Source organism: Anastrepha obliqua, chromosome 5 (assembly GCF_027943255.1).
Source record: "Anastrepha obliqua isolate idAnaObli1 chromosome 5, idAnaObli1_1.0, whole genome shotgun sequence".
Taxonomy (NCBI): Eukaryota; Metazoa; Arthropoda; class Insecta; order Diptera; family Tephritidae; genus Anastrepha; species Anastrepha obliqua.
Genome location: NC_072896.1, coordinates 33,346,968 through 33,359,884, shown reverse-complemented (window position 1 = coordinate 33,359,884; position 12,917 = coordinate 33,346,968). Strand labels below are relative to the sequence as shown.

The window sequence follows — 12,917 nt, the reverse complement described above, 5'->3', positions numbered from 1 at the left end:
TGTCCACGATTGGCCATTAACCGGCTCTCAGTGAATTTGAAAGAAGCAGCTGATTGGCTGGCGTAACGAGGGTCATGTCAGCAGGTTGCTCACGAAACACTAAGGCTGTGTTGGTGATATATGTACAAAGAAACTCAACACAGTCTACTCTCGCGTTGTTAAATTCTCATCTGAACAACTACTGATTGGACGCATAGTGAAAAGAATTCAAAAGGTGCGGCCAAGATCAGACAGTTAACCGGCTCTCAGTGAATTTGAAAGCGGTTTGTTTACAAAAAAACTGAGATATGAAAAAAATCAACACAGTCTCCTCTCGTGTTGTTTCGTTCACATCTAAGCAACGATCGATTGGTAGACTGTGTGAATGTGTGTAAAGTGAGTGGGCAAAATTCTGCTGCCAAATCCGATGTGACGTGATAGCCGAAGTTACGGTGCTCACTCTCAATTGTGAGAGTAATGGTGCTCACACTCACCAACGTAAACGTACGGCCGTATCAGCTAACGCGATGAAACAACAATCTACGATACTACGGAACGGAACGGTGGTGAGAATTCATTTACATGGGGCTCTCATTAGTTTCATCGGGTCAGCTAAGGCCGGCGTACGTTTACGTTGGTGAGTGTGAGCACAATTACTCTCATAATTTCGTGTTACACTATAGCTGATGACCAAACCTAGTAATTTATCATCCTTGCCCGACGTGATATGGCTCAAATTATGTAAATGATGACAGCTCAGTTATTTTTCCCTTTTTCGGGAACATATTGAATAATTCCACTACTCGGACTCCCAGTGGTTCTCATCATCATAGGTCACTCAGTATAATACATTAGGAATCTCTACTAAAACGGACCACAAATTTGATTTTTCCAAATATCTCGATCCAAGCGCCATTTAGCGGGTAAATTTTTTTAGAAAAATATTTACATATTTATACCCAATTAAAATCCATACATATGTTTTTAAGATGAGTTGAATAGTTTCTCAAATAGGTTTTGAAAATATTTATACGTTACTGTAATCTGGAAGGTAATTTTGTAAAGATGAAAATTAAGCTGTATCCTTTTCAGAAATGATTTGTACCTGTCAGTGAAAAAAGCTCCCCATATAAAAAAATCTCTAGCGTTCGGAGACGGCATGAAACTGTATATTCCTCCATTTGTGAAAAACACCAAGACGCACACCACACAAATGGGAGAGGTACTAAATTCTGCTTTTCAAAATTCTTTTGGATGAAAATTCTGTAAAAATCAAAAAAAAAATTCTGTCCAGCCTAAATTCTTTTGGTTCAATATTCTGTATTTAAAATTCTGTATGATCAAAATGATGGAGAACTGAAATTCTGTATATTAAAATTCTGGAATCAAAATTATTTTCGATCAAAATGCTGTAAAAATATAACCAAATAAGCAGATAACCAGATAAGCACGCTTACCTGAATAGCACATTTATTTTATGAATAATGGAATTCTGATTTTATAGAAACAATGGTATATATACATACGTCAATTAAAGAAAAAAACGAAGTATACAGAAAATATTGCAATTATTTTACAATATTTTTTAGCACGGTTGCTCGAATTTCATTCACATTGTTTCTGAAGCTATAAATAAAATGCTTTATGTAAATCTTTCTTGATAATATAGGAAACCATATGGGTCAAGACAAGTCATGTATTGGCAGTATTTTGTTTTGCAAAACTCTATATTGAAAAATCGGAAGAGCATATGGAAAAATAAAAAAAGTGCGCACTTTCGCACACAAATAGGAGGAGGAGCTCGGACAAACACCAAACAAGCGGGTGTAAGCACCAATTTATTTATTTATCAGTGGAAGTTTTGTTGAATTCAGCTCACCCATTCCGGAGATTATTAGGCATAAGCAATTAAAAAAAAATATTTTTATATTCTGTTAGACACTCTGCATCATCCGCCACAATTTTCTTTTTGTTTTCTGGATTAATTTTCTAAGCATTAAGCAAGTAGCCTCGTATAAATTTTGAGGCTCATTTTTTATGTTTCAACTAGTAAGAAAATGCTAAAGTAAAAAGCTGAAACTTCTCGTTTTTGCTTATTTCCCATTTCTTTTATTCGCAGAAATTTTAAAACTAAAGCAAAAAAAAATACATTAAAAAAAATATTTAAATATTGTTTAAAGAGTGAGAAAAAAAATTTCGAATTTAGTATAAAAATTGGGACAAATAGAAAATAAAAAATAAGTACTATAACGAAAAAGTCACATAAAAAACGATTTGAGAAAATGCGCAAAAATTATGTAGTAAAAATGTATATATACATTTAATATACTCACGCGTAAATATTTTCTATTTTAATTTTAAATTTATTTACGCTAAAAAAATCTGTCAAAATTAACACTTACCACTGCTAGCCTTTGAACTTGGGCCAAATATAGCGGCAGCGCCATTGTCGATCAAATCGCACGCTATAAAATAATACAAAAAAACATAAAATAAATAGAAAAAACGCACTCAAAAAATGTTCTCCAAAAGTAAATAAATATATTTAAATAAACATCAATGAATGAATGAATGTTAATATACGCGTAGTACTTCAACATGCAGCCGCCGCACATAGAGGCTCGTGCCTTAGCATTTTCGGCGTGCAAAGTTCAGAAGTAAATTTCAAAAAAAGTCACAGCAGGCTGCATACAGTATTTGAGGGCATATGACTATAGCTTCCCGAAACTATTATTTTTCTTCTTGCTTTCGTTTCAGATAAGACAAGGAGGACTACAACTTAAGTCAAGAAAGGAAAAGACATGCAGTTATCGTCGCTATATCACACCGATTTAGAAATATCTAATTTTCTTAAGTGTGCCCGTTCATTCGTTTATAAGATTCGCAGTGAATTGGATACATAGAGCGGTGGGGTAGAATCTGTTGGAAACGCAAAAAAACGAGAGAATGCTCTGACGCTGGCCGATATGCAGAATTTATTCAAGAAATGACGAAGACCCTACAAAATCAATGAGTGCCCTGGCGAAGGAGCTTAATGTTTCTGTGGGTCGCACCCGTCGAGTTGTCCATGAAGATCTCCGGTATGAATTCAGCTTTATGTACAGAAGGCAGTTTATGTCGGAACAAACACGAGAGCAGCGAATTATTTGATCAAAACGCATTCTAAACAAAATTAAACACCCTGAAAGGGCTGTGATGTTATTTTTTTTTTTCTGGCAAAAAATGTCTACAAAGACCAAAAGACAAACCGCAGAAATGACAGAAAGCTATGTCCCAGTTGTGTCATGCACACGAAGTTTCCAGGCACTATTAATGTTTTAGGTAGGGTAGTGAACGGAGGTCTTCATAATCACCCTTACCGACAGGAATTCAGGTACCGTTTTCCCTATATCCGTAAGTATGTATTTTAACACAATAGGCGTATCTAGTACAAGATCATGCAGGTGATGCGCTGTGATGAAGGGGAGTCTACGGAACACTTAATCACCAAGTGTGAGGCATTAGGCCACAGGAGACACAGAATCCTGGGCTCGTACCTACTAGAGGAGGAAGATCTGCAGTTGCTCCCTCATAAGGAGCTGGTTCGATACCTTGATATACTAAATAATAGATCAATCTGGTCGCAGGGCATAAAGACCATAAAGGGCATAAAGACCAACCATCACCATTACCATGTATTTTAACAGAGCCGAGGCTGTGTAAATTGTTGCGGGAAATTTTACAGAATATTCTACCCCAAGCTGAGATCTACACTATAGACAAAGCAGCAGAAACAATTTGACTAATGGACTAACTTTTGATAACTCCTGTTTACGAAAAATCTTAAGGATCTGATGGCCACATATTATTTGTAATCCTCCTGGCGACGTATGATAGATGCTGACATAAGGAACTAAAACACTAACTGAAATTAGCTTGTGACCCTACGCTCCCCGCTGAGCTAAAGGATATTAAAATATTGATATTATGATATACGAGGTGTGTTCAAAAAGTATCGTGAATTTTAAATTTTCGCAGGTTATGTATATTCGAATTTCGATTTTTTTGTGGCGATATGTTGGTACCCATGTCTCTCACTCATGTCGCCATTTTGAATGTTCAGTTAATTGTTGACAGCTGCTTTGCTTGCACGTCTTTCGGCTCGTCTTCGATTTTTACCTATTCAAAAAGATGGATCAAAGAACCTGTATCAAATTTTGTGTGAAAAACGAAATTAAGTGCGCGGATGCATTCCAAATGTTGACTGTGTCATAAGGAGAAGCTACTTTGGACCAAAGCAACGTTTATCGATGGTACAAAATGTTCTCAGAAGGCCGAGAAGATGTGAATGACGAAAAGCGTGCCGGACGCCCGAGCACTTCAACAACAGACGAAACAATTGATGAAGTGAAGCAAATGGTATTGGCCAATCGTCGAACCACCGTTAGAGAAGTTACTGAGGACCTAGACATATCGATTGGCTCGTGCCATTCGATTTTTTTCAATGATTTGGCTAGGAGACGAGTCGCCGCAAAATTCGTACCAAAACTGCGCAATTTCGACCAAAAGCAGCATAACATGAACATTGCTAATGAGTTGTTGGACTCTGTCCGCGACAACCCAAATTTGCTCCAGAGGATCATAACTGGTGACGAATCGTGGGTTTTTGGTTATGACGTGGAAACCAAAGCTCAACCATCTCAATGGAAGCTGCCGCATGAACCAAGACCGAAAAAACGCGCCAAGTTCGGTAGAATGTAAAAGTTTTGCTTACCGTTTTCTTCGATTGCAGGGCGTTCTGCATCATGAGTTCTTCCCACAGGGTAAAACGGTCAATAAGGAAATATTCCTTGCAACCTGCAAGTTATGCGCAATTTGCGGGAAGAAGTCCTACAGAAACGCCCGGATTTGTGGAAGAACAAAAATTGGCTCTTGCATCACGATAACGCCCCTGCTCACACATCGTTGCTTGTGCGCGACTTTTTGGCCAAAAACAACACACTAATGATGCCACAGTCACCGTATTTCCCAGATTTGGCCCCCTCTGACTTTTTCTTGTTCCCGAAACTAAAGAGGCCCATGAAAGGACGACACTACGCTACGATTAACGAGATAAAGACGCCATCGAAGGAGGAGCTGAACAAGAAAAAAAAAATTATATTTGATATTTTGAAGTGTTTCGAAGAGTGGAAAAAACGTTGGCACAAGTGCATAATATCTCATGGGGATTACTTTGAAGGGGGTAAAATAGATATTAATGAATAAATAAGAAAAAATGTCCAATTCGAATTCAAACGACTTCAATTTCCGATTAGTTTGTGCTTTTCAATAGCAGTTAATAAGTGACGAAGGGACTTTTAAAGAAACAGGATAGACCTGCGTACTGACTGTTTCCGCTATGGTCATCTATATGTTATTAGGTCCCGAGTAAGTAACTCAAACGATTTGTAGAGAGTGGCGCAAAATTAATCACCCAATCGGAAAATTTAGAATTCTTTGCCATTTAATTTTGACATTTGGAACCCAAACAGCTGCAGATTACCAGCAGACAAGAAATGAAGTGCGTAAAACTGAAAATATCGACTTTCATGGCTTAAAATCATCTTTTTTCTTATTTAGTAAAACATTATGCAAAAGCAAGGTTAGGTTAGCCAGGTTGCTTGTATAAAACAAGACACTCGATATCTCTAGGGCCCATTATGAAGCTTGCATTTCATTTCCATCCCCTAACCAAGTTGCTTAAGCCACTAAAATCTTTTTAAGAAGGCAATTTTCCAAGGTCTTCAAAAAAATAATCCCCAAGATATTTGGCACGGCTTCTTTGAAGTGCAGCGCATTCACAGAGGCTGTGTTGTACCGACTCAATTTCTTCTTCATCTCCACAACTCCTGCAGAAGTCATTGTGAGGTACACCCATTCTACTGGCTAGGGTACCAATAGTACAGTGACCGGTTATAACACCTGTGAGGACGCCAGTAGTTGATCTTTTGAATCCAAGGAGGCATTTTTTCCTTTTAAGATTCAGTTTTGGCCAGAGCGCTTTGGAGACCCTACGGTTAGTAGTCGGCGACCACCTCGTATTGATTTGCGCGATTACACTCAAGTCAATCGTGGTGTACACTTCGCTTAGAGGAACACTTATGTCCTCTACCACTCGTTGAAGATCAAGCTGAGAGCTTTTACTTCAATAGAATAAAGCGAACTCAAAATGCTGAAATATGCATACGAAGGTTGCTTAAAAAGTACGTGGAAAGGGGGTTGTTTGGGGTAAACCCTTTTTATTGCACTTGTGAGAAAATATCAAGGGGCACACCACAAATAGGAGGAGAAACTATTATTTATTTAAGGAGCCAACTATTTATTTAAACCTTTTTTATTTTTCAACGTAGTCTCATTTTAGGCTTATATACTTCGCTGTCCTAGTTTTTGATCCCTTCCGAATAATAGGATTTGTCCAAGTCTGAGTCACTTCTCCAATGTGAGATAAAAGAAATGATGTTGATGAGGAAGTCTGAAAAATTGCCATTCGTTTCTTCAATCATTTTCTCGTTTGAATGAAATATTTTCCCACCAACCATTTCCTCAAATTGGGGAGCAAGTAGTCGTCCAAGGGATCCGAGAAAGCCAAGTCTGGAGAATAGGGGAGAGATGAAACGAGTTGGAACCGAAATTCTACACACGAAATTCTTTGTCGTCAATTTTTTTTAAATCACTCGACTTCCTCGATTCAAACGAATGCCAAACACAAAGAAATATACCGATCTGGCTGAAACTTCGTGTATGTTCTTCCAAGAGATGCTACTCTCTAAACATAACCTCGATATGCACCAGTAGTGCCATCTCCCTGATTTTGCACGACCTTTTCAAACGACCCTCGTATATACCTGTATATATATATTTTTTTTTAATATTTTAAAAAAGCTTTTATTTGAAATCACCAGTCGCTCGTTCACTTTCACTTTTCTCAAATAGTATGGCAGCTTAATTTTAACAGAAAAAGTCTCATGTTTATGGGATATGAAATCGTAGAAAAAATACTGGGTACCATATTGGAAAATCGTCGAGGGACTGATAGAGATTTAGTAGAAGTCCTAAGCACCTCATTGGGTAGTGTAAGCAATATTTTGACTGAATATTGGGTTCCAGAAAGCTGTGTGCACAATGGGTGCCGCATTCGCTAACAATGGAACAAAAACACATTCGAACGTGACTTTCTCAGCAACATTTAGAGTATTTTCGAAATGATAAAGTGGATTTTGTACGTCAATTTATTACTACGAAGAGGCTTGGGTCTCTCATCATGATTCTAAATCAAAACAAGAGGCCAAAGAGTGGGTATGTACCTGGTTTTTTGGCTCCGAAACGAGTTCGAGACTAGAAATCGACCAAGAAGGTAAATTTATTGGGATGGGAAAGGAATTTTTTTTGTGGATTACTTGCAAACTTCTGAATATTATTGACCAGCTGAAGGAAAAAATTCTAGAAAAAATACCCAGTTTTTTTTTCATCAGGGCAGTACACCGTCTCACAAAAGCATTTTGAGAAAGGCGAAAATCCATGAATTAAAGTTCGAATTGTTCGAGCATCCACTGTATTCACCAGATTTGCCCCTAAACCTAAAAAAATGCACGCGTGGAAAGCGTTATTCATCAAATTATGAGATCATAACAGCTGTGGAAGCGTATTTTACAGCTCTTCCACTTTCTCCCCCCATGAATGGAATTCATAAATTGGAATCTCGTTGGAACAAGTGAATTGATGTTCAGGGAGACAAGTCCGAATAATAAAACGTATTTCAAAGAATAAAACTGTGTTTTTCTTATCGAATTGCAAAACTTAGTGAGTAACCTGGTAATAGGGTCACTTTCTTTGACTTACCCATTTCCTGTAGCGTAAGACTATCATCATAGCTAACAAAATGTTTCAATGGCTCCAGGCGCACATTCACTTCCAGTTCATTGATGTCACGTATTGCCGTATCAAAAGCATTGACCAGTTCCATTTCATTATAGAAGAATATCACACCTACGTAGACACACATACATAGATAATTATACGTTATTTAGCAACTTTTATAAAACACAAATTTATTTATTTTAATATATGTTTTTTTTTTGGTTTTTGTTGAAACATACCGACTTTTATAACTTCAATATCTGTCGTAAGTTGCGCCGTCAGTTGGAAGTGCACAAAGGGAAATAAACAGTAAAGCAGAATATTCTTCATTTCCACAACGCGCCACACATAACCTCAAATCTACAAAAACGCTACTTAAGCGCAGGCATCTAAAAGTTACAGTTAGACCTTAAACAGACTGTATATGCTTGAGTTCAACACTTTTGTTACGCCTGATTTGAGAGATTTGAGCATTCAGGGCAATATAAAGTTGCAAAAAAGAATAGAAATTAAGAAATCTAATAAATTCATAAAATTTATAATATTTTTCGCACTACACTAACACTTTTCTTAAGTAAAACTTATATAAATATCACTTTTTAAATTTCTCAAAATTTCCGTAACGAACGAGGAAATGTGCCAGTTGTTTTTTTTTTTAATAATTTTATATATATTCACGTACATAAATATACATATGTATAAATTTATCGCGCCGCCACTTTTGCAGAATATTGCCGAGCTACTTATCTATTTCGAAAATTCCGTCCCAACCGACGCGTTCGCCTATCACAACTTAAATGAAAATGAAATTTCAAATTTGTTTCATTTAAAAAATGGAAGAGCCCAATATTTTTGTATACCAGCCCAACCACAAGTCAATCTATACAAACATTCACACACAAATGCATACATATATACACACAACCATACATGCATACAGGCATTCATACATGCAAACATACATGCCTCCTTCATACATTCACACACAAAATCCAGAAGGTGCACGCGTTGAATTGACGCTCGCTCGCCGTCGTCGATGTCTGCTTTGTCTACCAGACAATGTTTTTCAGCCAGAATACAAAAGCCAAGAACCTCAAAAAATTGAAATTAAAACAACAAAATATAATAAAGCAAAATATTTTTTGGAAAATTCGTCGCGATCGTCATCAGCCGCATTCATCACACCGCTGCTGCCCTCTGTGTCTAAAATATTTTGCGTCGGTTTTTTTTTTTTTATTTTTTTTTCGAGCACTGAAAATAATCCAAGATACACATGTTAATATTAATATGGATATGTACTTATATATGTAGATTGACACTCATATTTATATATGTACGATGCTGGAAATTATCTTAAACATCAATCGATTTATGAATTTATTTGCGTCTTTACAACTTATTCGAGCTAAGAGTTTAGGTCCGTAAATCTATTGCGCCTTCAGCTAAATCCAATAGGAAAAAAATTTGAGGAGCGGTGTTTTTCAAAAATGACAAAAAACTGTTTCCTAAATATTTTGAAAAAAAATATATACAAGATCCGGCAGTCGAAGTGTAAATGTCAATTCGAAGTAAAAAATGTGTGAAAATAACACAAAATTGAAAATCAATTTACTTTTGCTCGATATGACCACCTTTTGCCTTGACTATGGCCTTGAGATGGTCCAGAATAGAATCGCAAGCTGTCCGAATGTGACTTGCAGATATTTCGGTTCAAGGAGAATAATCCATCGGATTCGCGTCTAGTGAATTTGACAGCCATTGTGTGGAAGTTATGAAGTTTGGAACGTTGTTTTTTAGCGATTCTTGGTTCACTCGAGCTTTGTTGTTTCCTGTTGAAACGTCCATGGTCTGCCACAGAAATATTTGTTCGCCCACGGCTTCAAAGCAACCTCTAGAATGCTTTTCCAATAATATTTCGCCTTTACCTTCGCGCCAGGCTCGATGGAAACGATTGGAGAGCGCCCATCCGCGGTTACAGCATCCCAAACCATTGCCTGTGGCGGATGCTGCCTCCTGATGGCCGATCGATGACCCAATTTCTGATATGAACGGTCGGTCAAATAAACCCTATCGTTATGGCAGTTTACGAGTTGCTTAATTTGAAAAATTTTCTTGTCGGGAAACACAATGCTCGGAAATTGATCGCTTTCGGCCGAGCGAAGCAACTCCTTCGCTCTCTGAAGTCTGACTTGTTGCTGCTTTGGTGTGAGATCACGTGCCTTTGGGATCTTGTAAGGCTTGACTTTGAGATCATTTTTCAGTATGCGGCGGATGCTACGGTCAGATATTTCAGTTCTCTCGCCATTTGATTGGCTCTTCGTAGGGGATTTCGCTCAAGTCTCTTCTTTACTTTTTGAACCATTTCACGTGACTTTGCAGTCTTTTGATCACCACCTCTATGAATTTTCGCGATGCTACCAGTGTAATTGTAAAGAGTAATGGTGCGATACGCAAAAACTTTATTTTCTTTAAGGTGCTCGAGCTCACCAGCAATCGCGGGTTGTGACTTACCAGCCAAATATAATTTTGCTGCTTTTCTTTTTTCGCGTTTACTCTCGGCTAAATGCTTCCGCTTGTAAACAATACTCTAAACTGTCATTTAGCCAACTAACAGAGAGCAGATGCCCGCGAAACAGCTGCGCCAGCGGTCTGAAGTTGGTTGCACCTCGAGTTCCGGACCCTGTATATTATATAGATATATATAATTTGCGCGTACACCCTTTTTGTGATTTTAGCCGAGCTCCTCCTCCTATTTGTGGTGTGCGTCTTGATGTTTTTCCACAAATGGAGGGACCTACAGTTTTAAGCCGACTCCGAACGGCAGATATTTTTATGAGGAGCTTTTTCATGGCAGAAATACACTCGGAGATTTGCCATTGCCTGCCGAGGGGCGACCGCTATTAGAAAAATGTTTTTATTAGTTTTGCTTTCACCGAGATTCGAACCAACGTTCTCTCTGTGAATTCCGAATGGTAATCACGCACCAACCCATTCGGCTACGGCGGCCGAATATTATATATTATATATATAATATAATAGGTTAGTTTAAGTTTTTGTGGCAGTCAGTTTCAAAAAATTGACAACTCACGTAGACCATGCAGGTCCGTTGAGGTAGCACTGTGTAACAACGGAACCACAGTATTTATTTATCATGGAATCATTTAGACACTCTTATGAAGCATAGGATAAGTTTTATCCCAACACCGGATAATTCCATAAGAGAGTCAAAAGAGTGTTTTCCTAACAGCGTTGCTGCATTTGAAAAGAAATTCCATGAGTGTACCATGATTAGGTACTCAGATAGCTTGAAGACCCCAGAAGGCATAGGCGCTGAAGTTTATGGCCCCAGAAGCAAGCGCTCTGTTCCGATGGGCAGTTTTTCAAGCATCTTCCAAGTAGAGATTTATACCATTTGTGCTGAAATAAAGTAAGACAGAAATTTCCGGAAGGCGGCACTCATGGTCCTATCGTCCTGTGAGATCAAATCCTCTGTGGTCCTTGAGTATATGGAGAAACTGAATGTGTTAAGTACTCACAAACGCATCCGGCTAATTTGGTACTCTGAACACAGGGGCATAACTGGCCACGAAATAACAGACGCATTGGTGAGAGAGGCTGCGACCTCGCCTTTAATAGGACCCGAGCCCTTCCTTGCTATGGGACAACACACCATCAAGGGGAAGCTTAGGAGTGAATAGCTGGGGCTAGGGGATATTTGCTGATACCATATTATAGGGCTATGCCAGGCGAAATCCCTACTGAAAGGTTTAAAAAACTCATAACCCCCCGCAAAGATAAACGGAAAATATTCTCACAGCTCACTGCAGACCGCGAAGTCATCTGCACATGTTCGGAATTTGGTATCCGGACTCTTGTCGTTTTTGCGAACAGGCTCAGGAAATTCCAATGCACCTCCTCCTGCAACCCTCATAAAGAATCTAATCTAACAACCTTTCTCAAGTCCATCTAAGGATGGACTCCTTCTAAGAATGGACAATACGAAGGAAGTGTTCTGCTGTTTCTTTCTCGTCTCTACAACTTCTGTAGTGTTCTCCTAACCTAGAGGAGTGCCTACCTAACAGCCAATAACCGGTGACACAAGTCACAGCCTTCGAGATGTTTTCTCTTGAGAGGTTGAGCAATTTACATTTCCTTTACTAATATATTTGCGGTCAAATTAGCCTGGTTGTAACACAAGTATTTCCTTCTCTCCATGCCCTATTGGCCTTATTTTTTATCCTTAATTTGCAAGTTGCCATAGGGATTCCAATATTACCACTCTTTTCAAGCAGCGAAAGACTATGTAGTATCCTTTCTGACTAGCTCAGCGGCCTTGAAGTTTCCTTCAATATCTCTATGTCCCGGAACCCATATAAGACTGACCTTGAAGACAGATATCATTTAGAGCTGTCAGACATTCCTGAGCAACCTTTGATCTTAGAAAAAACTCCATAGTCTACCTTGTTTTCTAGCTTGGATACATCCGTGTAAAAATGTATTACCCCTCTTCTCTATGGTCTTTATTGCTTGGTTTAGTGGGAAGCTCTTCGAAAGCGCTATAATATCACTAAACTAGGGAGAATGCAAGAGACTACTTGTGTTGGCATCACCGAAGCATGTAGAACTTGTCCCTGTGCTGCCCTTAATATCGGCTTCTACGCTATTTCCATCGCTGCTCAAAGTGCAATCAGGATAAAGGAAGGTGGCCTCGGGAGGCAATCTCTCGAGGGACATGGTAGCAGTTTTAGGCAGTTGACACCGCGTTTCTCTGAATTTCGTACAGAATTCTCTATCCGCAAAGTGGAGTTTGATGGTCTGTCAGGGTAATCTTTCCGAGCAGGCAGGATTGGAATGAGGGAAAAATCTATGCCGATACTGGTACATCTAACTTCACTGACGGTTCCGGGATGGAATGGGGAGTCGGAGCAGAGGTTTTCTCTAAATCAACCAATTTATCTCTCTCCTTAAAACTGCCGAATGCTGCTGGTGTTATTCATGTAGAAGTATTTGCGAGGGAGATATTAACGACGCCATGGTGCAGATCCAAACTCGTAAACTTCTGT

General features: G+C 38.6%; 1 protein-coding gene across 1 annotated transcript in view; it reads right to left on the bottom strand.

Annotated features, from left to right (window-relative positions):
- Positions 1–9,228, bottom strand: part of LOC129249120 (glutamate receptor ionotropic, kainate 1) — a 32,902-nt gene extending 23,674 nt beyond the window's left edge. Inside the window, exons 1-4 of the mRNA XM_054888773.1 lie at positions 9,154–9,228; positions 8,094–8,306; positions 7,837–7,983; positions 2,382–2,444 (exon numbers count right to left, since the gene is read on the bottom strand). Of these exons, the coding sequence (XP_054744748.1) occupies positions 2,382–2,444; positions 7,837–7,983; positions 8,094–8,184 (301 nt within the window). The 5' untranslated portion in view covers positions 8,185–8,306; positions 9,154–9,228. The remainder of the gene's footprint in view (positions 1–2,381; positions 2,445–7,836; positions 7,984–8,093; positions 8,307–9,153) is intronic.
- Between the last annotated feature and the right edge of the window lie 3,689 nt (positions 9,229–12,917).